General features: G+C 38.8%; 1 protein-coding gene across 1 annotated transcript in view; it reads right to left on the bottom strand.

Annotated features, from left to right (window-relative positions):
• Window positions 1-26,667, bottom strand: part of FYB2 (FYN binding protein 2) — a 96,391-nt gene that overhangs the window by 47,013 nt on the left and 22,711 nt on the right. Inside the window, exons 2-4 of the mRNA XM_032137735.2 lie at window positions 22,057-22,804; window positions 18,985-19,146; window positions 17,188-17,221 (exon numbers count right to left, since the gene is read on the bottom strand). Coding sequence (XP_031993626.1) covers window positions 17,188-17,221; window positions 18,985-19,146; window positions 22,057-22,804 — 944 coding nt within the window. The remainder of the gene's footprint in view (window positions 1-17,187; window positions 17,222-18,984; window positions 19,147-22,056; window positions 22,805-26,667) is intronic.

Here is a 26,667-nt window from a genome sequence, read left to right as displayed (position 1 = left end):
TACAAGGAGATGAGCTGCAGTAAGACTCCTAGGCTCAAGTGATCCACCTGCCTTGGCCTCCCAAAAGTACTAGGATTACAGTCATGAGCCACTAGCCTAGAATTGGTGAATTATTTAGATATGAGGACGTTACCCAGAATGTAGCATAGAGAGATAAAAAGATAGAAAATATTTAAAAAGAAGAGATAGGGAGGATAGAATGAGAAAGTCCAACATACATATATTAAGGATTATAAAAAGAAAGAAGAAAGAGAATGATGTAAAGGAGTCAATATTCAAATTATAATAGCTAAGACAATTATTTTCCATAATAATAATATGGAAAGTAGTGAAAGAGGGCTATGAAAATTATTCTCAAGTCTTTGCATTATTTACGAGCAGGATAGAGATTTTGATTAACATTAGACTTTGTAAATAATAGATGTCAAAATTTAATTGTAACTACTAAAAAAATAGAAATAGAATATTTAACTTCTAAACTGGCAGAAGGGAAAAATGCAATGAGAAAGCTTAAATATTTTTTAAAAAGAAGGAAAGAAAAAATGCAATTATAGAAATTGCATAGTAAATCTTAATTGGGAAAAGTCCAGATAGGTCAAGGATTGCAATAAATGCACATAGATTAAGCTATTCCAATAAAATAAAGAGTATCTGAGTTGATATATTTTTTAAAAGCAGCAGACAAGCCAAAGATCCAAAGTAAATGGATGGAAAAGACATACAAACCAAACAGTACCAAAGAAAACTGAAGCAGATATGTTAATATTAGACCAACTTCAGTGTGACTGATGAAGAAAATGAGAAAGGGTACACACGAGTGCATATACACCGACACAAATTAGAGATAAGAAAGGAAACAAAACTAGAGATAGTTTTAGGCCTTCAGAAATCTAAGAAAGTGTTATTGGCCGGGCGCGGTGGCTCACGCTTGTAATCCCAGCACTTTGGGAGGCCGAGGCGGGCGAATCACGAGGTCAGGAGATAGAGACCACGGTGAAACCCCGTCTCTACTAAAAATACAAAAAATTAGCCGGGCGCGGTGGCGGGCGCCTGCAGTCCCAGCTACTCGGTGAGGCTGAGACAGGAGAATGGCGTGAACCAGGGAGGCGGAGCTTGCAGTGAGCCGAGATTGCGCCACTGCACTCCAGCCTGGGCGACAGAGCGAGACTCCGTCTCAGAAAAAAAAAAAAAAAAGAAAGTGTTATGATCAGCTCTCTACCAGTAACTTTAAAAATTTAGAGAAAATTGGCAACTTTATGGGGAAGTAGAAAATTACCATACCGACTGAGAAAGAAACACAAAAACTAATAGGCCAATAAATCATTAAAGAACTTTTATCAGTAGTACACACCTCCACTCTTCCCTGTACCTACCTCCACCCTAACTCGCCTCTCTTCTTGCTCTCTACCAAATAGTTTTATAGGCAAGTTTTAATGAACTGTTTTAGAGGATAGAAAAAGAGGAAAAGCTACGCTACTCATTTTAAGAAGATAATACAATTTTGATATGAAGACCTCAAAATGATCAAAGAATAAGAGAAAATATACTCCAATCTCACTTCAGAGATTTTAGCCCAAATTCACTAAATACTGAAAAATGAATTAATCAGTATTGAAAATAACTCAAGAATAACTAAAATTTATCCCAAGGCTTCAAGGATGGCTTAACATCAGAAAATCTATCATTGTAATTAATCACATTGTTTCAATAAAAGTGAAAAATGTTATTTTAATATGAAAAAAAGCATTCCAGAGAGATAAACTTTCCTTACTAGATTACCCTCCAAAAAATAACATACTTAATAGTAAAGTGTAACAAATAATATTTAGACTCTATCAGGAACTTTGGCAATAAGAAAAAGACAAACTCATAGAAAATTGGACAAAAGTATATGCCAGTCATCACAGAAGAGTCAAATTGAATAGCTTATAAAGGTAAACTCCTAACCTCATAGTGAACAGGGAAATGGAAATCAAGATAATGAAAATTTAGTTCACATTCATCAGATTAGCTAGAATCCCAGTTTGAAAATAATACCTTATTTGGCAAGAATATGGAGAAACAGGAAATCTTTACACTGCTCTGAGAGTATGAATTGTCACAACCATTTTGGAGAATAATTTTTCAATATCTAGTAACACTGAAGTTGATTATTTAGTATTGTTTAGCAATTCTACTTCTAAGTAAATAGCTTTGAGAAACTTGCTTATATTTACCTACAAATATAGGAGAATGATTACTGAAGCATTATTTGAAAGGGTAAAAATTTACAACAATCTGCATCTTCCTTAGCAAGAAAATGCATAAACAAATTAGGATGTGTTCATATGAGGAAATATGATACAGCAATTATGATGAACAAATGACATATACATCAACATAGATAGAATATGAAAACACAGCTTTGTAAAAAAAAGTTGCAGAAGGGTAACATAAGGTGTCATTTATATAAAAATTTAAAAACTATATCCTTGACAGATATATGAGTTTATAGCTCAAATGTAAGAATATACTAAATGGATACACTCACAAATTCATGATTGGAGTTGCCTCTGCAAAGGGAAAAAGGGAAATGGAATTATGGAGTAAATTCATGATTTTTTCTCCTCTGTACTGTCCACATTTAGTATGAGGTAGTTCCATTTGCTATAGATGCAGTTGAAGGGGACTAGAGTTAGGGTTAGGGTTAGGGTTAAAGGTTAGAGTTGAAGCGACTTCAGCTGCATCACAACTACATCACAGCAAATGTGGATAGTATCAAAGAGAAAAAATTACACATAACCTCTGAACCTTAATACAAATGAGGTCTTAGCATTTGGTAGTCTTCCTGATTTTTCATTTATATGCATAGTCACATAGTTGTTATCATAGACAGTGAAAAAGTTGGAGTTCTCTTTTCCCTCATTTATTATAATCATAAGCACATTCAACCCAATTGTTTTCTCTCCTTTGTTTGACTATTTTGCATATTTTCTAGTTTTCTTTTGTGCATATTCTCTGTAATAATTCTAAAGATGTAATAGTTCATTTTGCTGAAAAAGAAAAATTATAAACTCCAATGCATCAGTAACTTCTCCTCTCATATTTTTGTTCCCCTCCCCCTTCATAAAGTAATCAAGAGAAACTTTCTTAAATTATAGGATATGCCATATATCTCATGCTTCAATGGCCTAACAATCTCATTTGGTCTATGGTAAATTAATTTTATTAATAAGAAACAATTTGGGGAAAAATTGAAAGATGTCTAATCAATTTCTTAGACTACTTTGGTCAGAAATGAATAAATATCTCATTTCAGATAATTATAAAGAAAATTCTACCAAGGTTTCCAAAAAGGCATCTTTAGGATCAATTGTCTTTACAAAGAATCAGTGCTGGCATTATTGTTTAGAGGAAAAAAGAAGGTTGCAGATGTATTTTAACCTCCTTTTTTGCTACCTGAGAATGTCTTTTACCTTTATCCCTGGTCCATTATAACTAGATCTAGATCCACCTTGATTTTATACAATGTGGATCAATATAAAGAACTTGGATTGGAGGGAAGAAATTATGATTTAAATCTATGCTTCAACTTCTTTATTTCCACATTTATGAAAAATGTGTCTACAGGACCATAGACACTACTGGGAGGCAGCACAGAATATGAGACAGACGTGGAACATGGGGTCAGACAGATCTGAATTTGAATCCTAGCTCTCTTCTACCATCTAGTTATAAAGTACTGGGTAAATACCTTAAGCCTCCATTTCCTGCTCTATAAAACAGTTATAATAAAATCTACTTTAAAGGTGTATTATGGATATTGAATGAAATATTTGCCCTCTGCACATAGGCATTCCACAAAAGTGTGCTGGTAATATTAGTGTATGAGAGGACAGAAATATTGTATTTTAAAATAAGTTTTGAGGTTTACATCTTGTAAAATTTTTTATTAGTGGCATAGCATCAGGTTTCTAACTTCCCTTACTTCCTTACAGAAAACCTCCAGTTATTTCTATACTACATTATAAAATGTTAATGTTTCTTAGTGATATCTTCAACATTATCTGTGTTCAAGAAGCAAAAACAGCTCCTTAAAGGCAATACGAGTGTTAAAGATGGTTTACAAAACCAGAAAATTTCTAATTTTGTTTGGACTCCTGGAAATCCTACCTTCAAAATAAATGTTTAAACAAATGGAATCTCTCTAGCTAAAGCATGGACAAGTGACCTCTCATGGTTGTTTCCACTTGCCATGTTTACCTCTTGTCCACAGCCCTGAAAGGCCCCCGCAGAATCCCTCATTGTCCTTTGGAGAATAACTAGTTAACCTCTGTATTAGGCTGTATGCTCTAGAGAAGTGGCTCATGCACCTCATTCAAACATCTGTCCACTTGGTCAAACAGTGAGATTATTAATCACACTAATAGCCACTATTTCTTGAGGGTTTACCATGTGTTAGACACCATACATAGATTCATTATATGCACCTCTCATTGGCTGTGGGGTCTTGAGCAGTCATTTATGTTCTCAGAGCCTTCATTTCCTCATAGAGTCCACTGTGAGGGTTTAGTGTGGGAATAACTGAATCACAATGTGGAAAGTGCCTGACAGGTGAATTTCCTCTCTTGTCTTCTCCTGTGCCACACTGCATGATGATGACTCAAAAAGTTTCATTGCCAGAAAGTTCTAGAAGATCTAAAGAAGAGCTTTCATTAAGTAGAAAGATTGAGACTTGAACAGCAAAAGCTGTTAGCCACACTTGTATATTTATTTTGTTAGGTTGAAAACACAGTTTCTTCCACTTATTATTTCAACGGGCCATGCATTTTGGAGACAGGATGAACAGGAATAGCTTAGTCAGCATTTGCTCTGTTGTAACATTCTACAGGTTCCCGGTGACAAGGGAGTGTGACACCATCTGATTTCTCAATTGTCCAAAGTCCCAAACTGGACAAATTTCTATTTCCAGTAAATAAAGTAAGAATACTCTACTCATAGCCCTTCATCCTAAGAAATCCTTCCCTTGAATGAAATGATTGGTGATTAAACTTTTAAAAGTGACATATATGCTAAATAAAATGGATCTCATAATTCATTTGTGCCAGGTTCACAAAAATATATGATGAATTTGGAGTGATTTTTTTTCATAAGCTACTAAAACTTGTTTCGTATACATATTAGATAATGTTAGAGATGAACAATCAATGAATCAGTAGAGCAGAATGATTCACAGAAACATAGGCTTCAGAAAGACAGAGGTGGCAGTGAATCTCAGCTCTACCAGTCTATGACCTTGGGTGGGTGCTTCAACCTAAGTCTCTTCACCCTTTAATCCTCTTTATATGAGAATGAAATGACATAATTTATGCCATGCTTAGTGTAGTGCTTGGCATAAAGCGTTTGCTACTCCTGCTTCTGCTACTACTACTTCCACTTTCACTTTTATACTATTTTCCCTTTTACAATTCTACTGCTTGTCTTTCCAATTCTACCACCACCTCCACCACTAGTTCTCCTGCTTCTACCATTTTACAGAACACACACATATGTGTGCATACATATACATCTTTTTAATATGTATTTTCATTTGTGTATATATGTGTTTACATATATATACATACATGTATACAGACATACACACAATCCCACCACCACATGTACCATAACCTTACTGTGATGGTTAATATTGAGTGTCGACTTGATTGGATTGAAGGATGCAAAGTGTTATTCCAGGGTGTGTCTGTGAGGGTGTTGCCACAGGGGATTAACATTTGAGTCAACAGACTGGGAGAGTCAGACCCACTCTCAATCTGGGTGGTCACAACCTAATCAGCTGCCAGTGCAACTAGAATAAAATAATAGACTGCCTGAGTCTTCTGGCCTCTTTCTCCCATGCTGGATGCTTCCTGCCCTCGAACATTGGACTCCAAGTTCTTCAGCTTTTGGACTCTTGGACTTAAACCAGTGGTTTGCCAGGGCTCTCAGGCCTTCAGCCACAGACTGAAGGCTGCACTGTCAGCCTTCAAAAAGTAGGGATACTTCTGAGGTTTTGGATTCTGGACTGGCTTCCTTGCTCCTCAGCTTGCAGATGACCTATTGTGGGACTTCACCTTGTGTGATCATGTGAGTCAATACTCCTTAATAATCTCTCTTTTGTATATACATCTACCCTATTAGTCCTGTCCTTCTAGAGAACCCTGACTAATCCACTTACCAATTCTACTATGACTTCTACTACAACAACGTACAACAAATAGAGCTTCTCTCAGCCCTGGGCACTAGGTATTTCTTTTTTCTATTCATATATATATAACCCAGTTATTTCTACAAAGGACCACAAAACCATGATCACCAAGTAAATGTTATTAAAGTGCTGCATAACCTTACAAAATATGCCATCCCCTCTGGCTTTAACTTAACTCTGAAGCTACATTGTCAAACCATTGATCCCATTCATAAGGCAGGCATGGGAAGGCGTGTAAATAATAATAACAGCTGATAATTATTACCTGCCAAGCACTGTTTCAATTACATGTATCAATCTTTGACTCTATGAAATAGATACTATTATTCTTTCCACAATCAGATGAAGAAACTGAAGCATGTTCCAATTTCACAGAGTAGTTAGCAGCAGAGATAAGAAGCCAGATATTTGAATCTAGAATCTGAAGTCTTAACCATTATGCTGTATACCATCTTACACAGGGGATGTACCAGTTAAAGTCAAACATGGCATGAATAGATCACACTGTAACGGAAGTCATCAAAGAAAGAGGTCATCAGAGTATACAGCAAGGAGGATTCCAAAGGACTGACCAGACTATTAGCTAGAGACATAATGGGAGAAAAGTATGTCTGCTAGTGGTATAAAAGAGTAGCTCTCAGATTTCTCATTCATTAAGTTACATGCTATTATTCACTCTTTGAACAAACTATATTCATGTTAATTGTATATACATTATCTCATATAATCCTCTCAGTAGCAGTATGAGGCATTCTACAGATGAGGAAACTGAGGCTTGGAGATATTCAGTAACTTGCCCAAGATAGCACTGCTAAGTAGCAGAGGTGGGTCTGGAAACCAGATCTTCTGATTCCTAGTCCATTGGTTCTCTCCTCTGCACTATAAGTCACTCTAGAACCGAGAGAAAACTGAAAAATGAAAATAACGAAGCACAAGATGATGGTGAAGGTCAAGGAGCTTGTGAGTGGGCTTTGGACCGTATTTTTCCAACCTTTGTTAGGCTGACCCAAGAGTTCACAGATCAATTCTTTTATATATTAGTTATTTATATGGGGAAAATGTTATGGGGAAGTTCTTTTTCTTGTCTGTGCCTGACATTATCACCTATAAAATGAAAAATATTACCATTTAACCTGTAATTTGAGGTTAAGGTGGAACCAGTGGATCAGGGTGAATTTGGGAATGACTTTCTAAAAGCACTTTTCTTCTAAGTGTCTTAGGAAGTCACACAACAACTAAACCAGACTCTTTTTTTTCCCATTCATCTAGGAACAAGATCTGATAAAGCAGGTTCCTAATAAACCAGTCGAAACTTCAGCAGCATGAAACAAAATGACCACAAGCCCTCATTTTGATCACTAGTCAAATTTTAAAATATCTTTGTTTCAAATTTCAGAGTGTCTTCTTTGCGGCGCACTATAATATCTGATCCCATTTGTTTTACAGAGAGGGAAATGAGGTCACCCTCTGAACTAGTGGCAGGCTTTTAGCTAGGAGCCTGATCTCCCGACTGCCTGTTCTGCCACCTACAGTATTCAACCTTGATACAGACAAACCCTGCTGTTACAAACAAACAGCAAATCTCTGCCATTTATTAAGAGCTTACAACATTGGAATTCCACTTTGCTGAATTAGAGATATTTATCTCAATCCTCACAACATCCCTGGGGGAAGGATTTGATTTCACCATTTCCCATATTAGAAAATAGAAGGCCCAGAAATATCAAATAACTTTCCCAGGATCAAACAGCTAGTGTGTAGAGCTCAAACTATGAATCCAAGGTTATCTGACTCCCAAATCAATGCCCTTAACTTCATGTAACATACTCCCTGGATCTTTTAATTTTTAATTCATTCAATTTAAACACACTTTAATTATGCAGCTGGTAAGAAAGAAATATTAGACCATCTCTCTGCTTTTGAAGAATTTATAATTTAGACAGGCAAATGAGATACACCCAGGGAAACAGAAAATCACAAAAATAGACTGGATATGCTTGAGTCTTAAGCCGAGTGCCGTCTAAGTCCATTCTATTCTTCAGCCAACATTTATTGAACAACTATTAAATGCTGTGTGCCCCCTTCCCCATATACACCTTACCACTACACACTCTAATCATGTCAAATTACCCATAGTTCTTGAACACATGAGGCTGTTTCCTGCCTCTTCGCTTTTGTCCACATTTCATCTGCTTATAATGACCTTATCACCAACATCCTCTGTGCAAACTCATATTTTTTCTCCTAAAATTCTGATTGTCATATCCATGGCCCTTCTATAGTCTATTTTCCACACAGCAGCCAAGATGATCTTCTCAAAATATAATTCAGACCTTGTCACAATCCTGCTTAAGACTTTCCAGAGGCATCCTATGGTTTTTAATAATTTTTTTAAAAAAAGAACCACTAAGCTCCCCATCTTTATGATCTCATCCCTCTCCACATCTCCAAGGCCCTGTACTACCATTCTCTTCCTCACTCATCACTCTCCAACCACACTGGCCTCCTGTCTACTTTACAAGGATGCGGTGCTCTCTACTACCTCGAAGACTTGGCAAAGGTTGCTCCTGCTGTGTAGAATGGTTTCTGCATGACCAACTCTTTCTCAACCACCAGGTCTCACCTCTGTCCCCTTTGGCAAGGCCCTTCTTCAGCCAGCTTTCCCAGACAGCCATCCTTCCCAACTATTTCTGTAAACCACAATACTTGTTGCATGCCCTTCTCAGTCACTGTCATAGTCTTGAAATTACTTTATTACTCTTTGAAACTAGTTTAATTTTCTCTCTCTTGCTCTGGGATCTTGAATATCACTTGCTGCTCAGTACCCATTGCCTCATCCAGTGTCTGGCACATTGTAGGCTCCCAGTTAGCAACTGGTTTTTTGTTTATATCCTTCTGTGATGCTCATATAAAAACACTGGGAACTCTTAGACAGGTAGATGATGTCACATCATTAATTTTTCTCATTGGGCTCCCCCTCTCTGTCAGGTACTGTTCTACAATATAAAAATAAATAGCAGTCAATGTCCTTAAACTCAGGGTTCTCATGGTCTAGAAAAACATAAAAAATAAATCAGTCAAATGAATATTATCAATCAAAGCATTCATAAAAAATAACAGGAAAATAAAGCAGAATCATATATGAAATAGATAGTGTCTTGGGTGAGGGAACATGTGCTATAGCCAGGAAAGCTGACATTTCAGCATATATCATTGCCTCATATCATATTTGTTATTTGTTTTTCTTCCCAACTAAAATATGTACTTAATGAGGACAGATACTTTGTGTTCATTTCCTGCTGCATTTCCAGCATCTAGAAAAATGGCTGGCACATAGTTGGAGTTCAATAATTATTGAATGAATAAATAAAAAATGAATTCTGCATGATGAGAAGGAGCCATCAGGTGATGATCTGGGAGAAGATGACACACACAGGAAAATATAAGTACTTCTGATTGGTCAGGGAAGCTTGTTGTGTTTGATGATTAGCCAACGGCCAGTCCATGGGTGGAAGACAGCAAACAAGGGTGAGAGGGCTTAGGAGAGGAGTCTGGAGAATAACCAGTGATCAAAACCCGTAAGAAACCTGTAAGAATATATATAGGTATAAAGAAGTATAAGGAAGGATATTCTTGGCCCTGGGAAAAGTACAACATTTTTGAATTTTATTCCAAATATAAAATGGATGCTAAGAGCTCAATGATTAGTTTAATTAAATAAATATTTAATTCAAAAACTAATGAGTCCAAAGAAGAGGAGAGTAGAAAGGAGAGTGCCTCTCATGTGGGCTAATAAATCAGAACTAGCTTCTTGGTAGGATGTCACTTGGAGCTGAATGCTAGACCAAGAAGGAGCAGAGGAAAGAGGATCTCATGTGAGTCCCCGCTCTCACATGGCAGTAGCCCTTACCTAATATGCAAGGGCAAAGGAAGTGCTCAGATAGTCCTAATTATTTAGATTTAATATTAGAGGGATATAATATTGGACATGCAAACCAAGGCAGAATGTATAGAGAACAGAATCTTGAAATGTTTTATTTACATAAAAGCTAGTGGAAGATGATATCATTCTTTCCATCCATCCTTCTCCCCATCATTTTGTTTATCTGTTATTCCACTGGCCCATCACTCAGTCATTGGATAATTATTGCTTGCATGCCCACTGTTTGCTAGGTCTTGTAAAAATAAAAGTGAAAAATATATCTGATCCTTCTCTCATAGAACTTGCAGTCTAATAGGCATCTCCAAAAACACTTCATGGTGGAAAAATTCTGGCTGAGTCAGAATAACGTAGCTGAAAATCTTTAATTTGGTTCTGAGTTCATATCCCAGATAAACTCTGAAACAGGGCAAGCCATGGTTTCTCACCTATAAAATGATGATACTAATATTGTATATATTCAATATACTAATACTAATGTTCAGTATTCAATATACTAATATTAATAATAATATTGCCATTTTATAGGTGGCAATTAGTATTGCCTCCTAAGATAGTCATTGGTCTAGAATGAGTCTAACAGATATAAAAGGGCTCAGCAATGCTCAGCATGTGGTCATACTCAAACAGTAGTTTATATTCAACCTTACTAGATAAACCTATGTACAAAACTAGGCCCCAAGTCTGCAACTTGTGATTGTCTGTTTCTTTCTCAATCATGACTTTTCTGGCTTATCATCTGAATGCCACTGAAGAGAAAAAGCAAGGCTTAGTTTCAAAACCTTTCATATTTTAGCTCCACCCTAGGCCAGCCTCCCTCACACAGATCCCTCTGCACAGAAAATGAAATCCTAAGGCAGGCATTCAAGAACTCCTGCTCAAAGCATATCCAGGCTCGATGTGTAGAGCAAGCTATGAATCTATTAAGCCTTGCCCTCTTTTGTTGTAGGTAAAGTGTTCTTTGAATCCTCAGTAAGGCAGCCTGGGGTGATAGTTGAGAGGCTGTGCTCTGGAGCCAGGCTGACCAGGTCAAGCCCTGGTGCTGCTGATCCAGTTGCATCACCCTGGATGACTTCACCTGACTCTCCGTGGTCAGAGAGTGCACAAAGCACTTACTGTACTTCATGGATGGTTGTAGCTGGGAGTTCTAAAATGAGAGAGACAACATAAGGTACAACTCTTTATCTATGGGAAGTGCTCAATAAATAGAAGTTATAGGTGAGATTTTTTTTAAGGAGGAATATTTGAAAACAAAAAAGAAGAGAAAAACTCAGGAAATTCACTGCTCCTTGTGAAAAGCAGGCCAATCAGTGGCCCTTTTGTGTCCCTGATGTCCAATTAAAAAGGGATAATAAGAAATTATTGAAGTGGCTTAAGCTGAAACTACCTGAATGTTCTGAGTCTGGAACTCTACAGGCAGGACACGGGCTTCAAAAAATTCATTCTCTTCATTCTTTCCTGTAGCGATTCAATTTATCCCAGCATGCTGGGATTTCCTGGCCTGCTTTCACCTCTTGAATATCACTACAAGGAGGCTGTTTTGTTGTTCGTCAATCAGGTCAGGTCTGTACCAGTCTTAATTACCTGAAGTGCAGCCATTCAGGAAAGAGCACTGTAGCTGCAAACAATTTTAAAACCAGCCTTAAGTAATTCTGTCGTACATGTACAAAGGCACAATGACATGCTTTTTGTTGTTGCTGTTACTAAGTAGAAAACAAGCTCAAAGTCCTTTCAGGAAGGATCCTTCTTGTCTTGCACTGATTTAGTGCCAAGCATTTCACCTGTGTTAATATCAACAATGATGGGAACAGCAAATAACCTCCATATTGTCCTAGGTTCCTCTTTCCCTCACATCTCACTCCCCACAGCTGATCCAGCAATTGCTGTTTTCCTCCTAAACAAATCTTTAATCCATCAACTTTTAAATTTCATTTTGACTACCCTGTCCATGTTGAGTTACTTAACTTCTCTGTGACTCAGTGTCCTCATCTATAAAATGGGACAGTACTATCTGCTCCTTAAAATTGTCATAAATGAAATCATGTATAAAGTACTTAGAATAAACACTGAGTGTATGTTGCTAGTTGTACGGTGGTTGTTGTAATGGCTTTCAGGACGTCTTTCTGTTTCTACCTATTTTCCCATGAAATTTGTTATTTATACAGCATCCAGAATGATCTTTACAAAAGAAGTGTCAGCTCATGTCACTTCCTGGCTTAAAACTCTCCAATGTCTTCCCAGTGCATTTAGAGCAAAATCCAAATTACTTCCCCAGCTCACAAGATACTCCACCTCCATTTCCTGAGCTCACTGGACTTTAGCCAAGATTCCAACCCCTTTCTCCTTCTTTAAAACGTGCTAAGCGTGGTTCTCCCTTTAGTCTTTGTGCCAGTTATTTTCTTTCCTGGGATGTTCATCTCCTAGATCTTCCTTTAACTGGACTGGGTCCTTATTCAGTTCTCAACTCAATGCTACTATCTCAGAGAGGTCTTTCTTTGATCGATTCATAGTAGATGTACATATTTTCAGGGTAATATGATATTTTAATACATTCATACGATGTGTAAAGTTCAAATCAGGGTGATTGAAATATCTATCACAATTTTCTTTATGTTAAAAACATTCAAATTATTCGCTTCTAGCTATTTTGAAATGTACAATAGATTATTGTTAATTATTGTCACCCTACTGATCTATCGAACACTAGTTCTTATTTTTCCTATTTAACTGTATAATTGTATACATTAATCAATCGGAGAGGCCTTTCTTGACCATCCTAAGCTTTATTTCACTCTCAAACCCTCATTAGTATCCTAATACTCTTAAATTTTTGTTTATAGTACTTATACTATGCAAATAAGTACTGTAAATGCATTTTTTTTATTACAGTGTTGTTGTAATTATCATTATTTTACTTGACGGCCTTTGATAAGGCATCTATTCCTCACTTCCACAGGATCAGCCACTCCCCACTGCCTGACACAGGTCCTAGAGACAGTCACATGATGTGCCCAGCCCTAGAAGACATCGTGTTTCCCACTCTGCTTGGGGTAGAAACTGCAAAAACACAAATACAAATATATGTTTCCAAGTACTAGGCATAAAAGAAGTCATTGGGAAGATTCAAAATAAGCTTATCAGCTTTTAATAAAAGCTGATAGACTTATTTTAAAAGCTTATGAGCATTTAAAGACTATCATCAAAGTGAAAACACAAAATTAAAAACTTCAAGAGAGAAAATGGTAAACTCTTGAGAATTCACCCACAGACCCTCCCCTGAGAAACACTGCTGTCATCTTCCTACTCTCAAAATAAACAGCACCTCCTTTATGTGTCTGAGTCAGATTCCCTGAGTCAGGACTATCTCTGACACTTCTTAATGGGAGAAAAGCCGTATTTATAGCTAATGAATAAAATATTAGCCAACTCTGCTAAGTACTGACAGAGACCAGTGCTGATTGCTGCCCTGGGACTAATCTGCTTTGCTCACACAAATAGGGGCTGCTTATTCAAGAGGGATGCCAGCCAGCTTGGTTTGCATAAAAGAGTGATGACAAAGAATAATCTCCAAAGAGCTATCTCACTGTTGGGAACTAATGAGACATTAATATTTCAGAGGTAACAGGGGATGGAGAGGCCAAGGTTTAGAGAAACTGAGACTCATTGGGTTTCTTTTGTGTTTTCCACGCTTGATATAATTTATCTCACTTGGCCTTCATGATATTAAAGTAAATAATAATATTGTGCCCACTTTACAGATGTGTATATCAAAGATCTGAGCTGTTAAATGTCTTGTCTAAGATATGGAAGAAGGGTTTAAATCTATGCCAATAGACTTTAGAACCTGCACTTGTTCCTTTATACAACGTCACCTCTCATATTTTAGACACAAAGAGGTCCAGAAATGAAAGAAGGCTATTGTAAGTGTGCTAGGTTAAGATGATTAAAATATATACACATAGAAATACAGCTAGAACACAAAGACTCCTGTTTTATACACTATGGTTGAAAATAATGAGAATTTTAATTTGGAGAAGAATGTTGTCCTTAGATGTTTTAAGAATTTTGCAGAAGTTTTTTTTTGTTTTGTTTTAAGGTTTACAGAAGTTAAAGCATTTTCCCAAGATTACACAGATGTTAAGTTCTAGGGGTTGGATCAAAACCCAGGCTTTCATTAACTTTGTGCTATGTGGCTTGACTACATGAGATTATCAGCACCTCCCCTTCCAGTAATGAGAACCTACATATACTATTTCTAATCTAATCTCTGAATTGAAGATTAATACCTTGAACATGGATGATATCCTTCCCAAACAAGCACCAGTTTCCATGGAAGTTATAGCTAAAGCTATCACACATTATGACATTTACTTGTTCAAACTAACTTAACATTGGCAAGATAAAGTCCAAACTTTTTACCATGTCACTTCATGCATTTTAGGATCCAACCTCATCTCTTATTTTTATACATTAGAATATTTTTTGTCTGTGTATTTCCTTGACTTTAGAGTCTCCTTTTGTCTGTTTATTTCCTTCCCAACCTCTTTGCTTTCAAACATGTTCTGTCTCTATAATGAAAATACATTGGTCTGTCTATCTGTTTGTCCATCTGCCCATTCATCCATCCACCCATCAACTACATCTCAGATCAACTACATCTCAGATCAACTACATCTCAAAACGGTGGTTATATCAGGGAACAATACCCTGCCTTACCACTTTATAGTCTCACAAAAGAGAACACATAAGTAAACCTATCTAACTCCTACCTATTATGCAGGATACAGGCCCAGTTCTTTCATCTCCCATGAAGGTGCCCTAAGTTTTCTGGCCCCTCTTTATCTCTTTTGCCTTTCAGTCTTTCAGTGCTATGGCCCACATCATAATCACTGTTAAGTGAAATCTCATTTCAGAGGGAGGTTAGTTTCCAAAATCAGCATGAAAGGACAGAACAGTCAAAATGGCCCTGTCAATCCCTTAGGAAGATGGTGCCACATGGAGACTGACTAATGGGCCATCACAGCAAGTTTATCCTCCATGTTGAAACAGATTGCTGTTTCTTTGATTTAAATGCCAGAGAAGAGGTCAGCTTAGATTAGAACCAATCTGTAGGAAAAACGTGTATCTAGTTAAACACAGCAGTCACCTTACACTCAATCCTACTGAGATGCTCACAATATGAAAGAACCAAGAGCAACTGAGAGCACAGCAGAGGTGCGTTGTCCCTTCAAACTGTCATAATGGGACCTATGTTCATTGAGTAAATGGTGCAAACCATTGCCTGAGCCATTTAGATTATTTTCTCTCTTTCACATAAATGCACATAGAACATGTCTCCACTGACCTCTCGTGTGCTGTCATTTAACTCTTTCAAAGGGACAACTAACCCAGGAGTTCCCAGAGCACGTGAATTGTGTCTAACACCACACTACCAGTTCCCTGTTGAATAAGATTGTCTTATCAATGTCCTGTTGTACAAGATCCTCTGTGATGTGGTTCCTGTTTACCTCTACAATCCCATTTCTGTACCATTTCTATACTTTCTACACTCTAACTGTACTTATTTCTAGTTTCCACAAATTAAACGTGTTGCTTCACACCTCCTGCCTCTACCTGGAGTGTCCCTTCCCATGCTATGCTGCAAATGTGCATCTTCAATACTCATTTCAAATGTTTCCTCTTCAGGGATAGGTTGACTGGATCAATACCCCATTCTTCACGCCTTCCTGCATCCCTGCTTTTTGCTATGAAACTTTCAGCACCCTCCCACTCTGGTTCTGGGCTTGGCCACATTACTTGCTTGGACCAATAAGATGTTAGCAACTGTAACATAGCAAGGGCTTGAAAAGTGCTGGTGTGATTGGGCTTGTCTTGCTTGTTAGCAGCGACTGTAGAAGAGTGCCCCTGGGCTAGCTTGCTGGATGAGGAGAGGCAGACGGTGCCAAGTCAAGGTGCCCACCATCCCAGCCAACACAATCCTAGATCAGCCAACTGTTAAGTTTCCCCCAACATGTGAGCCACCCCAGCCAATATCGCAAAGTTGACTAGATAGCCTGCAGTCTACTGCAAACATATGAGCAAACCCAGCTGACCCCAGCCCAGATCAGCTGTACCCCCACAGACTCATGTATGCTATGAAAGTTTTATTGTTATTATGTAGCATTACTCTAGCAATGGAGAACTGATACTTCTTTAAAGACTTCTCTGACCCTCCCAAGAAGGTGTAACAACTTCCTTCTTAGTGCAACCTCTGAATCTTGTCCTATCCTCTATTACAAAGCTTAACACACTTTACCATTGTAAACATTTGATAAAGGAATAAGTAATATGACTATTTGTTGTTAAGTTTGGATCTCCTTCTAAGACTAACCTTTTTGAGAACAGGAACATCTTTGTGTGGGAGGTGAGGTATATAATCAATGTAGTTATGGCACATCTGGGTTGGAATCATGGCTCAGCAAGTGGCAAACTTTCTGAGCCCAAGTATCTTGAGCTATAAAATGTGAGCGGCAGCAGCAACTGTGCAGCCCTCTTGAGACAACAGAATGAGAAATCTGTATAAAGTAGCCAGTTGAGTGCCTGACACATCAAAGTTCTCAATAGATATTATTTGGTTAAGCGAGTTAATGAACTGACACTTCTGTGGCAAAATTCTTAGAAGGAGTACACGAAAAATAGAACATCCTTTATCCCATTACCGATTCCTAACATCACACCAGCTGCCCAGAGCATTCTTTAGCCTCTAATTCGATTTATGACTATGAAGGGTGATGTTTCAATTTACTGAACCCAACTGTGTAATAAAAAAAGGACCTCTGAGGACTCTCTTTGCAACTTAACTTCAGCACGTGTTAAATGCAATTTATTTAATCTTTTGTTTACAACAAAAGTTGCAGTTTGTTGCTTATAAATTCACTCCTTCTGAAACCCTTCTGAGAAATACAGATTCTTGGTTTGTGCTAATTGCCTGCTCTGGAGCAGGCTAAGTAGCCTCCTACACAACTAAGGAGCATGTACTTACCTCTCTGGAGGCAGGGAGCCCTCTTCCACAGTCACTGCAAGAGAAAGAGGCAGAATGAAAAAGAGGCGTTTGCAGCAGCCTGGTTAAAGTGAATGATGCTTGTGCGATGACTTGACACCACAGATAATGTGGAGAGTGGAAGCTTGCCTGTGCCTGAAACATCCCTTACCTCCACCCTAGCACCCAGGGGACGCCTGTCCCTGCATTGCAGCACTCAACCACACTTTACAGTACAGTTTCTTATTTATGGGTACAATCTCTTGCATTAGACTTTGACCTCCTTAAAGACAAGAACCCCTGTGGGGTTTATCTCTTAATCTCTCATTTCCATCACAGGACATGGTACAGAGATTGTAGCTGTTCAATGTTTCTTTCAAATAACCTTGGACATTTACAGAGCACTTCCTGGTATTCCAAGCACTATTTAAGCTCTTTCCGGGCATCATGTCTCATTATCCTCACAATAATCCTAAGAGATCCGTGGTATCCCCATTTTACAGATAAGGAAATTATCCCCATTTTATAGATAAGGAAAATGAAGCTCGGTGATTAACAAACCCAAACTTAAATAGCTAGTGAGTTCAGAAGCTGGGATCTACAAAGCCCATTTTATTACAAAAGACTTAGTACTTTGTTCTATGTTGTCTGATAAACCTTCTTCGTATTCGGAGAGATTATTTGAGGCCTGAATTATTTAATGTTTATAAAAAATAACACTTATCTTTCTTTGATTTGGAGCTGGCCATATCAGTAAAGTATACTTGTAAGAGCCTATCTCCCCAAATAGAATTTTCTTTTAGGATAAGACTTAAGATGACTTGTAGCAGTGGTTCTCAATGTGTGGTCCCTGGACCAGCAGCATTAGCAACCTCTGGGAACTTGTTAAAAGGCAAATTATCAAGCTCCAACTCAGACCAACTGAACCAGAAACTGAAAATGGAGCCCAGCAATCTGTGTTTTAATAAGTCCTCTAGGTGATTCTGATGTACACTCAAGTTTGAGAATCATGAAGTTAGAGTAATTTAACTATGAAGTTGCCCAAAGCACTTAAAACGAACAAAGACTGCGTTAGCTCTCTCAGTGTACCTGCCGTCTGCTGGTGCTGATGGCCATAGTAAAACAAATGTTAGCACAGCGGTACATTTTGTCCCAAAGTGTATGTTCATCTTGTGTTTCATTAGAGCAAACATAAGCTAAGGCATTTAAAATGTCAACAAGATCAGATTGTGGTGGGAGTGGTGAGGGATGAGAGGTGTTCCTTTAAATAGAAGACACAAAATAGCACAGAAAAATGGCTTCTAAAGATGTTGCAGTTTCTGGAAGGGATCAGAGGGTTGGGGGTTGTAGGCTTTCAGTTAATTACCAAAAGCAGATCACAGAGGCCTGAGGGGCTCCCCCTAAGGATTTCAGGTCAAGTTCACACTGACTTTCTCCCTTTTCACTCCCTCCCCACTTCTCCTGCACAAATGGATTGTGTTGGCAACACAGGTTTACAGGAAACACAAAGGTTCAGTGACTCCCTGCTCAGCGACTCTTTGTTTTCTTCCTCTTGGACAAATTCCCAGTGATCAAATGCAGTGCTCTCAGGGGAAGTGGGCTGGTCTAGGAGTGATAAAGGGCCAATTCCCACAGAGACGTCATTTCATGGGCAAGCTGCCACAGCCTCTAGATGAGAATAAGCAGTGATGGATGTCCAGCCTCATGGAAAAGCTGCAGCGGTATCGTCACCTGGGAGAGGATGTGGAGACGGAGGTGACTCCTGGTTGGCCGTGTGTAGGGCCCTGTGCATTTCCTTACCTTCCCCTTGCATCTTGGGAACAGCAGCTGCCTGCCTCTGAAAGGCCTGGAGGTTCACGATGGGAGGTCTTGAAGGCTTTGCGGGAGGAGGACCCAGGGAGTCGATGGAGGGCAGTGGCTTTGTTTTGGGAAGGTGGTGATGCCTGACATCTGGTTGTTTTTCTGAACGCAAGACAGTAAAAAATGTAGGTTACGATTATTTTCATTTCATAGTTTGTTGGGTAAAACTGGTTTCCTTGCCTCCATCTCAGTCTCGTCCAATCTATTCTCCACCCAACAGCTAGAGTGCCCTGATCAATACGTAAACCTGATCAGTTGCCATGCTGCTGCTTTAAGGATTTCCTCAGCATGACATCGGTCACTCCATCTCTGCCATTTCTACACCACATGGCACCCATCTGTGTTTCTAGATTTGTTTTTCATATTATATGTCTTGCTTCCCCCACTTAAAGCTCAACTATTTTTCACACGCATCACTGGCTTCTCCATTCTCCATATTTGATTTAGATAGCCTTAAAAAGCTCTCATATATCCAAAATTTTGTTCATGTTTTTCTTGGTTCTGGAACACTATTCCTTTTTTTGGCAAACTTCAATTCATTCTTTTAAGGCTCTGCTCCAATGACACCTCCTCTAGAAAACTTTTCTTGATTTCTCACGGGAATCAAGGCCAGAATCAACCTCTGATTTGTATCCCTATAGCACATTGTTAATACCACTACATCAATATCATGGGGAGGTAGTCATCTATGTTCCCATTAAACGTGGGCTTCTGTGGGAAGGGATGGTGTCATATTGATCCCCCAGCACCAAGCACAGGGCCTACCTCATAGGAGAGAGGCTGTGACTATTTACTGAAAGGATTCTTCAAGCACTTATGACATGCAAATAATACTGGCTGTATAACGAGGAATAAGAATGGATCTGGGATTTCCAGGGCTCATAGCCTAGGACTGGCTTCAAGGTTGACTTTGTGATATCTGGGCACCTGTGTCCTGGAATTTTCCAAGAAAGTTCCAATTTTATATATATTTGTCCTCTGCAGTCTTAAATCCAACTCCAACAGAAAGTCCAATATTATATAAGAAAATCATATCTGCCCTTTACCCTGAAAATAGCACAAAATCCTATTGTAATCCAACTGCTTTGATTTTTGATTTATGTAAGACAGTAGTTGACTACATGGGCCATTCACGCGAAAACTTAAGAAGTGGCCTAACATTTTACATATACCCCTGGGAGACTTCCTGCTCTCCTCCACAAGCTGGAAGGGAGGGAAAGCTTCCTCACTGCTCCACCCACAGCGGGTTACATCCCCAGAAACTCAGGCCCAAAGTTCCTCTCTTCTTAGGCTTGAATTACAAGTAGCATTGTCAAAAACTTCATTCATTATCAAATTAGGAAGAAGACATAGTGAATATTAATTATCACTTACTAATTGGGCTCAGAGATTTACCAGGCACTGTGCTAAGTAGTTTACGTCCTTTATCTCACTTAACTTTCTCAATAGCTCCATCTGGTAGATAATACATTCTTCTTTCCTTTCTCTCATCCATCCTTCTTCCCATACATCTTTCTTCCCATCTGTCTTTTCTTCTTCCTCATCCCTTCATCAATAACTATTTATTTACTATATTCCAGGTATTGTTCTAGGAAGTGGGGATAAAGTTGAGAACAAGAACATGTATAGTCCTACCTTCAGGAATTTTTATTCTAATAACAAGAGACTGATGATAAACAAGTAAACAAATAAACAAGAGCATTACAGAAATCCATTAGTTCTATGAAGGAAATAAGGTAGATGACAAGTGTGAACTGTTGATGATGAGATAGTACACTTTATATAGACAGGTTAGAGAAAGCTGATCTTGGAAAGTTTTTTTTGAACTTACGCCTAAATGCAGCTACAAAAGCTTAAAGAAAAGAGTTTTTGAGGAAGAGGGAATGGCAAGTGCAAAGGTCCTGAGGCTTGACAAAGCCTGTTTAAGGAACAGCAAGAAATCTAGTGTGTTGACTATGGGCAGAGAGCTCGGGGAAGACGGGTAGGAGATAAGTCAGACACAAAACAGGGACCAGCATGCAGGGCCATGAAGACCACGAAGCAAGTAGTTTAGATTCTATTCCAAGTACAAACAGAAACCATACAAGGTTGTAAGGAGATTCATCCATCTACCCTTCCATCCACTTACTCAATCATTCAACAAAATTTTTTTAGGACTTATTCAGTCTTGCCTTTTTTCTTCTAGGTGCTAGGGATATGGTAGTAAAAAACGACAGTCCTTATCTTTTTTTTTTTTTTTTTTTTTTTTTTAGACAGGATCTTGCTCTGTTGCCCAGGCTGGAGTGAGGTGGTACAATTTTGGCTCACTACAACCTCCGCCTCCCAGGTTCAAGCAATTCTTGTGTCTCAGCTTCCCGAGTAGCTGGGATTACAGGCACAGGCCACCATGTCCAGTTAATGTTTGTATTTTTAATAGAGATGGGTTTTTGCCATGTTAGCCAGGCTGGTCTTGAACTCCTGAACTCTGCCCACCTTGGCCTCCCAAAATGTTGGGATAACAGGCGTAAGCCACCGTGCCCAGCCAGTCCTTATCCTTTTATAACTTACATAATACTGAGGTGAACCAAGAGCTTGTTGATAGATTCGGTGGGTAGAATGAGGGAGGAGAAGGGAAATAGAGCATGGCTCCTAAGTTTTGGCCTGAGAAATTAGGAGAATAATTGTGTTGTTTACCAAGACAGATGATTGGTGACAGATTTGAGATATAAGAGAGCACTCAGGCTCTAAGAATCTATATAAATTGCCTAAATTCATGCAGCTTGTCAGAAGTCGAGCTAGGATTCAAATCCAAGTTTTTTCCAAAAGCTATCTCACAAAGCAATTCCAGGAGATTAAGCACTTTACTCAAACCCAAGGTTACGATTTAGCAGATGGGCCTAGAATATCACGCAGAGAGTCTGGAGCAACATTGCCCAGGTCATATACATAACCGCTCTGAGTCAACAGGTTTTAAAGTAGAAAAACATGATGACCCCTCCCTAGCCCCTGTCCTATGGGGATCACATTTGTTACCTGGGGCCAGACTGGCAAGCTCACACTCATAGATGGGCTGGCAGGGGCTGCTTGCCGGGCTCCTCTCAGGACGTGGGTTTTCCCAGCTCTTCCTGATATGTTGAGAAATTACAAAAGAGGGATCTTCAGAGACATTACGTAATATTTTGGGGGCCACCACTTGCTTCTGGGAAGGAAGAGTCTGGGCTCCTTTTGTTTCCAGCTTTTTCCTGGGTTCCTCTGGAGTAAGCCCCATGCCTTTTTGCCCTTCCAGATGGAAGGCCTTACTTCCACAGCTGGCAAGGAGAAGGGCTGATGACATTTCACTTTTCTGAGATGAAACCTTCTCCCAGTTCCAGAGTTTGTTTCTGAAGCTATTGGCCACCATTACTTTTTCCTTAGTGATTATCTCAGCATTTGATTGAGTCACCTCTAACAGCAGAGAAGCCTTCTGTGAACTTGCTGCAGAACATACAGTAGACTTTCCTAGAGGCCCTGGGGAGTTAGAACATTTTGGAATTTCACTCTTCTGAGCCAGCTTTATTTTCTGAGGTTGAAGAGGCTGGGACTCACTACTGGAACAATATGGTGGGCGCTGCTTTTGGTTGGATGAGAGGGGTTTCCCATTGGCCAAAATTTGAGTTGACTGTGTGCCTCTAATGTCACCCTTTGGAGAAACACCTGCTGGGAATTTAATAGATCCTGGAAGAGGTGGAGCATCAAGATTTTGAAATTTGGCTCGAAGTTCCTTGAAGTTTCTTACCCCTTCCTAAAGCAAAGAATAATCAAACAAACAAAAACAAAAACAAACAACAACAACAACAACAAAAATAAGTGTCTCATTATTCCAAGAAAAAAAGCCAGTGTGATTAGATCTCACTGATCGCACCATGTTAAGGGACTCTAACTGCTGATATAATGCAACTGCTTCTGGGTAATGTTAGCCAGCAATGCTATTGTCTATGTGAGATAGAATGAAAACACTATCTCTTTCTTAAACACTCCAGGGATGTTTAATTTTCTCACAGAACATAAAGAACACCTACAGATAGTACTAAAAACAGTGGAGAAACCCCTTGATACAAACTTTTGATGGCTCCCCACAGCCTATAAAAATAAATTCCAAACTGCTTTATACAGAATTCAGGTTTCTTCACAATGCGGTCCCAACTAGCTCAAAAGATGGTGGAATTATGATCTCCAACCACAGGCAAACACAACCACCCTTAAACCAAACAGAACTGTTTTCAATTTTCTTTGACCCTTCTACTCTCTATCACCTGGAGTTGGCTTTGTGTTCTTGCTTCACAAAATGCATCCCCATCAGCTTGTCAACACCTTTCTTGCACTTCACTGCCTACTAATCCATCAATATTTCACCTAGGGAACTTAATTCAATATGCAAAAAAAAATAACTCCATTAAAAAATGGACAAAGGACATGAACAGAAAACCAACTACTGCATGTTCTCACTTACAAGTAGGAGCTAAACACTGAGTGCACATGGACATGAAGATGAAAACAAAAGGCACTGGAGACTATGAGGGGGTGAAGGAATGAAGGGGGATAAAGTTTGAAAAATTACCTCTTGGGTACTATGTTCACTACCTAGGTGATGGAATCGTTCATACACTAAACCTCAGTGACACACAATTTATCCATGTAACAAACATGTGCCTGTACTTCCTGAATCTAAAATGAAAGTTGAAAAAAAAAAAAAAAAGCTTTCACCTTTGGATGACAGACACAGCTAACTTCTTTCCTGTCTCCTTGGTACTTCCATAGCTTTTTACATCTTGGCTGTTGAACTTAACGCTATGGTATGGAGAAAAGAAAAAACTTTGGAACTAGACAGACCTATGTTCATATGAAGACTCCACTCTTTATCCTCTAGGGAAATACTCTGGGAAACTTGATCTTCCCTCTAAGTGCCTTATAAAAATAAGTTATCAAACAGTAGCAGGATTAGGGCCATTATAAGTGAAATGTCCATTACAGTGCCTGACACATAGTAGGCCCATGATAAAGAAAAGTTCTTTATAAGAGGCTAGATGACCCTCTTGCATTTTTAACTCCCCTTGGAAAATGATCATGCTCTTCCCTCTAAATTCAGCTCCAATTTGGTATATGAAAATTGTGGTAGTAATGGGAGCCCAATCTTTGCGGCAGAGGAAGGAGCACGACTGGGTTTATCCAGTGAGTTGATTGGTGGTCTGGCCAGGTAGGTGTAGCCTTAACTCCTGCTCCATGCTCTTCCTGCTGGTCCTTCTTCCTCCCACTAGACCGCATTAGATTTTGTAAATGTGTTCTGTCATCTTTTGCTTTCACAGGAAGTAGGATAATGTCTAATGGAGCCATTGCAAAAAATAAGAGCCACTATCCTCTCCTGATCATCTTAAGGGTTTTTAATTTCATTTACACAGACCATCTCCATGGCAGTGACTTCTGATTTTGCCAACTTAGGAAATGTTGGGCAACCTTTTCTCACCATATTTACAGTTGACTCACACCTGCTTTCTGAAGACTTTGGAAGGGAGGGAAATTGAACAAGAAGGATGAAGCAAGTATCCGGGAGCTGAAGTACATGCACTGTCCCTCCTTTTTCATCTCTCTGTTCTCTCTTTATCTCTCTAACACACACACACAGACACACACACACACACACACACACGCACAGGCACACGCACACACACAGCCAGCAGACAAGTTAATTTAACCACACTTTCTCTCCCCTGACGTGGCAGAAGCCAGCACTGGGCATGAAATCAGGAGATCTGAGTGTGAAACTCCGCTTATCCATTTCCCACTTACGTGCCTTGGGCAATTCACTTCACTTTGTTGAGCCTTATTTTCCTCACTATAAAATGAAACTTATATTTCTGACAGCAGTTCAGGGTTATTGTAAGAATCAAATGAGATAACACACATACGCACCTCAGTGATAAATATTTTTTATATTGTGGTAAAATACACGTAGAACATGTCATCTTAACCATCTCTAAGTGTACAGTTTGGCAGTGTTATGTAGGTTCACACTGTTGTGCAACCAATCTCCAGAACTCTTTTCATCTTGTAAAAATAAAACTCCATATCCATTAAACAAGTCCATATTCCACCCTCTCATTCTACACTCTGTCTCTGAATTTGACTATTCTAGGTACTGTATAAGAGGAATCGTAGAGTATTTGTCTTTTTGTAACTGTCTTATTTCACTTATTACAATGGCCTCAAAGTTTAGCCATGTTGAAGCATGTGTTAGAATTTCCTTCCTTTTTAAGGCTAAATAATATATCATAGTGTATATATAACACATCCTGTTTAACCATTCATCCATCGCTGGAGAGTTGGGTTGCTTCCATATCTTAGCTATTATGAATGATGCGTCTATAAACATAGGTGTACAGATATCTCATTGAGATCCTATGTTCAGTCGTTTTGGTTGTGTTCCCAGAAGTGAAATTGCTGGACTATATGGTAATTCTATTTTTAGTTTTTGAGGAGCCTCCCTTCTGTTTTCCACAGCAACTGCACCATTTTACATTCTCACCAACAGTGTACAGGGGTTCCAATTTCTCCACATCTTCACCAACGACTTTTTTTTTTTTTACAATAGCCATCCTAATGGTTATGAGTTTGTCAGTGGTTAATATTTTTAAAGTAATATAATGATTATTTTCAGTTCTTCACTATTTGAAGCCACATGGACAACTACTGTACAATGTTATTGCTTAGATTTTAGTCTCTGTAGGACTAATTAAGCAAAGCCCTAGTATGAAATAGAATTATGAATTTGATAACCTCCAAACCAAGGTCCTCTGCAAAGATCACTGGTTCGGCGGGGAGCAAACCTGTTTATACGTGGCTCTTTACTCTTTCAATGCATGTTCATTAAGTATCTACATACAGACCAAACATTGTTTTAGACAGTCAAGGGCTCTGTTGTAATGTCAAGGAGAGACAGAAAATAAGCAATTACACAAGAAAATATTAGAGACAAAGTGCTATGTGGAGAATTAAACAGATGATGCAATAGTGACTCAGTGCCTACCACTGATTTTCAGAGCTGCAGTAGAAAAGTAATTTCTTCTCTCTAGCTCAGCCATACATCAAATTAAAGGTTGGTTTGGGTGATCTCCGAAGCACCTTCTGGCACCAATATTTAGATTTTATTTTCCTTACAATCGATGGGAAATAGATGTGATGACTTTTGTTTTTTATTATCCATCACCCATAGGTGGAAGTTCAGGTTTGAGGACATGAGGAAAACTACACGAAGATGGTTTGGGAGGTGGCCATAGGGTCCTTCTGGTTAAAACCATGCTCCATTTTTCAGCTGCCACAGCTAGTCAGTCCCCAAATCCCACTGATCTGAACTCTTCAGCAGCCCATGAGCACTTCCCTTTGAGTCTTCCTCACTTACTGCTTGGAATGACTTCTTCATGGTCTCTCTACTTCCACTCTGAGCCCCTCTAATCCACCATTTACTCAGCTGTTAGACAAACCTCTTTAAAAACAAATCTGATCATGTAAGTCCCTTACGTGTTTTAAAACCTTCAATTTAGCATCCCAAAGCTTTCAAATAAGCTCAAATTCTTTTGCTTAGCACATAAGACCCATCCTAATCCCAACCCT

This window comes from Hylobates moloch, unplaced genomic scaffold, assembly GCF_009828535.3.
Source record: "Hylobates moloch isolate HMO894 unplaced genomic scaffold, HMol_V3 SCAFFOLD_18, whole genome shotgun sequence".
Lineage (NCBI taxonomy): Eukaryota > Metazoa > Chordata > Mammalia > Primates > Hylobatidae > Hylobates > Hylobates moloch.
This window is presented reverse-complemented; position numbering and strand designations above follow the sequence as displayed.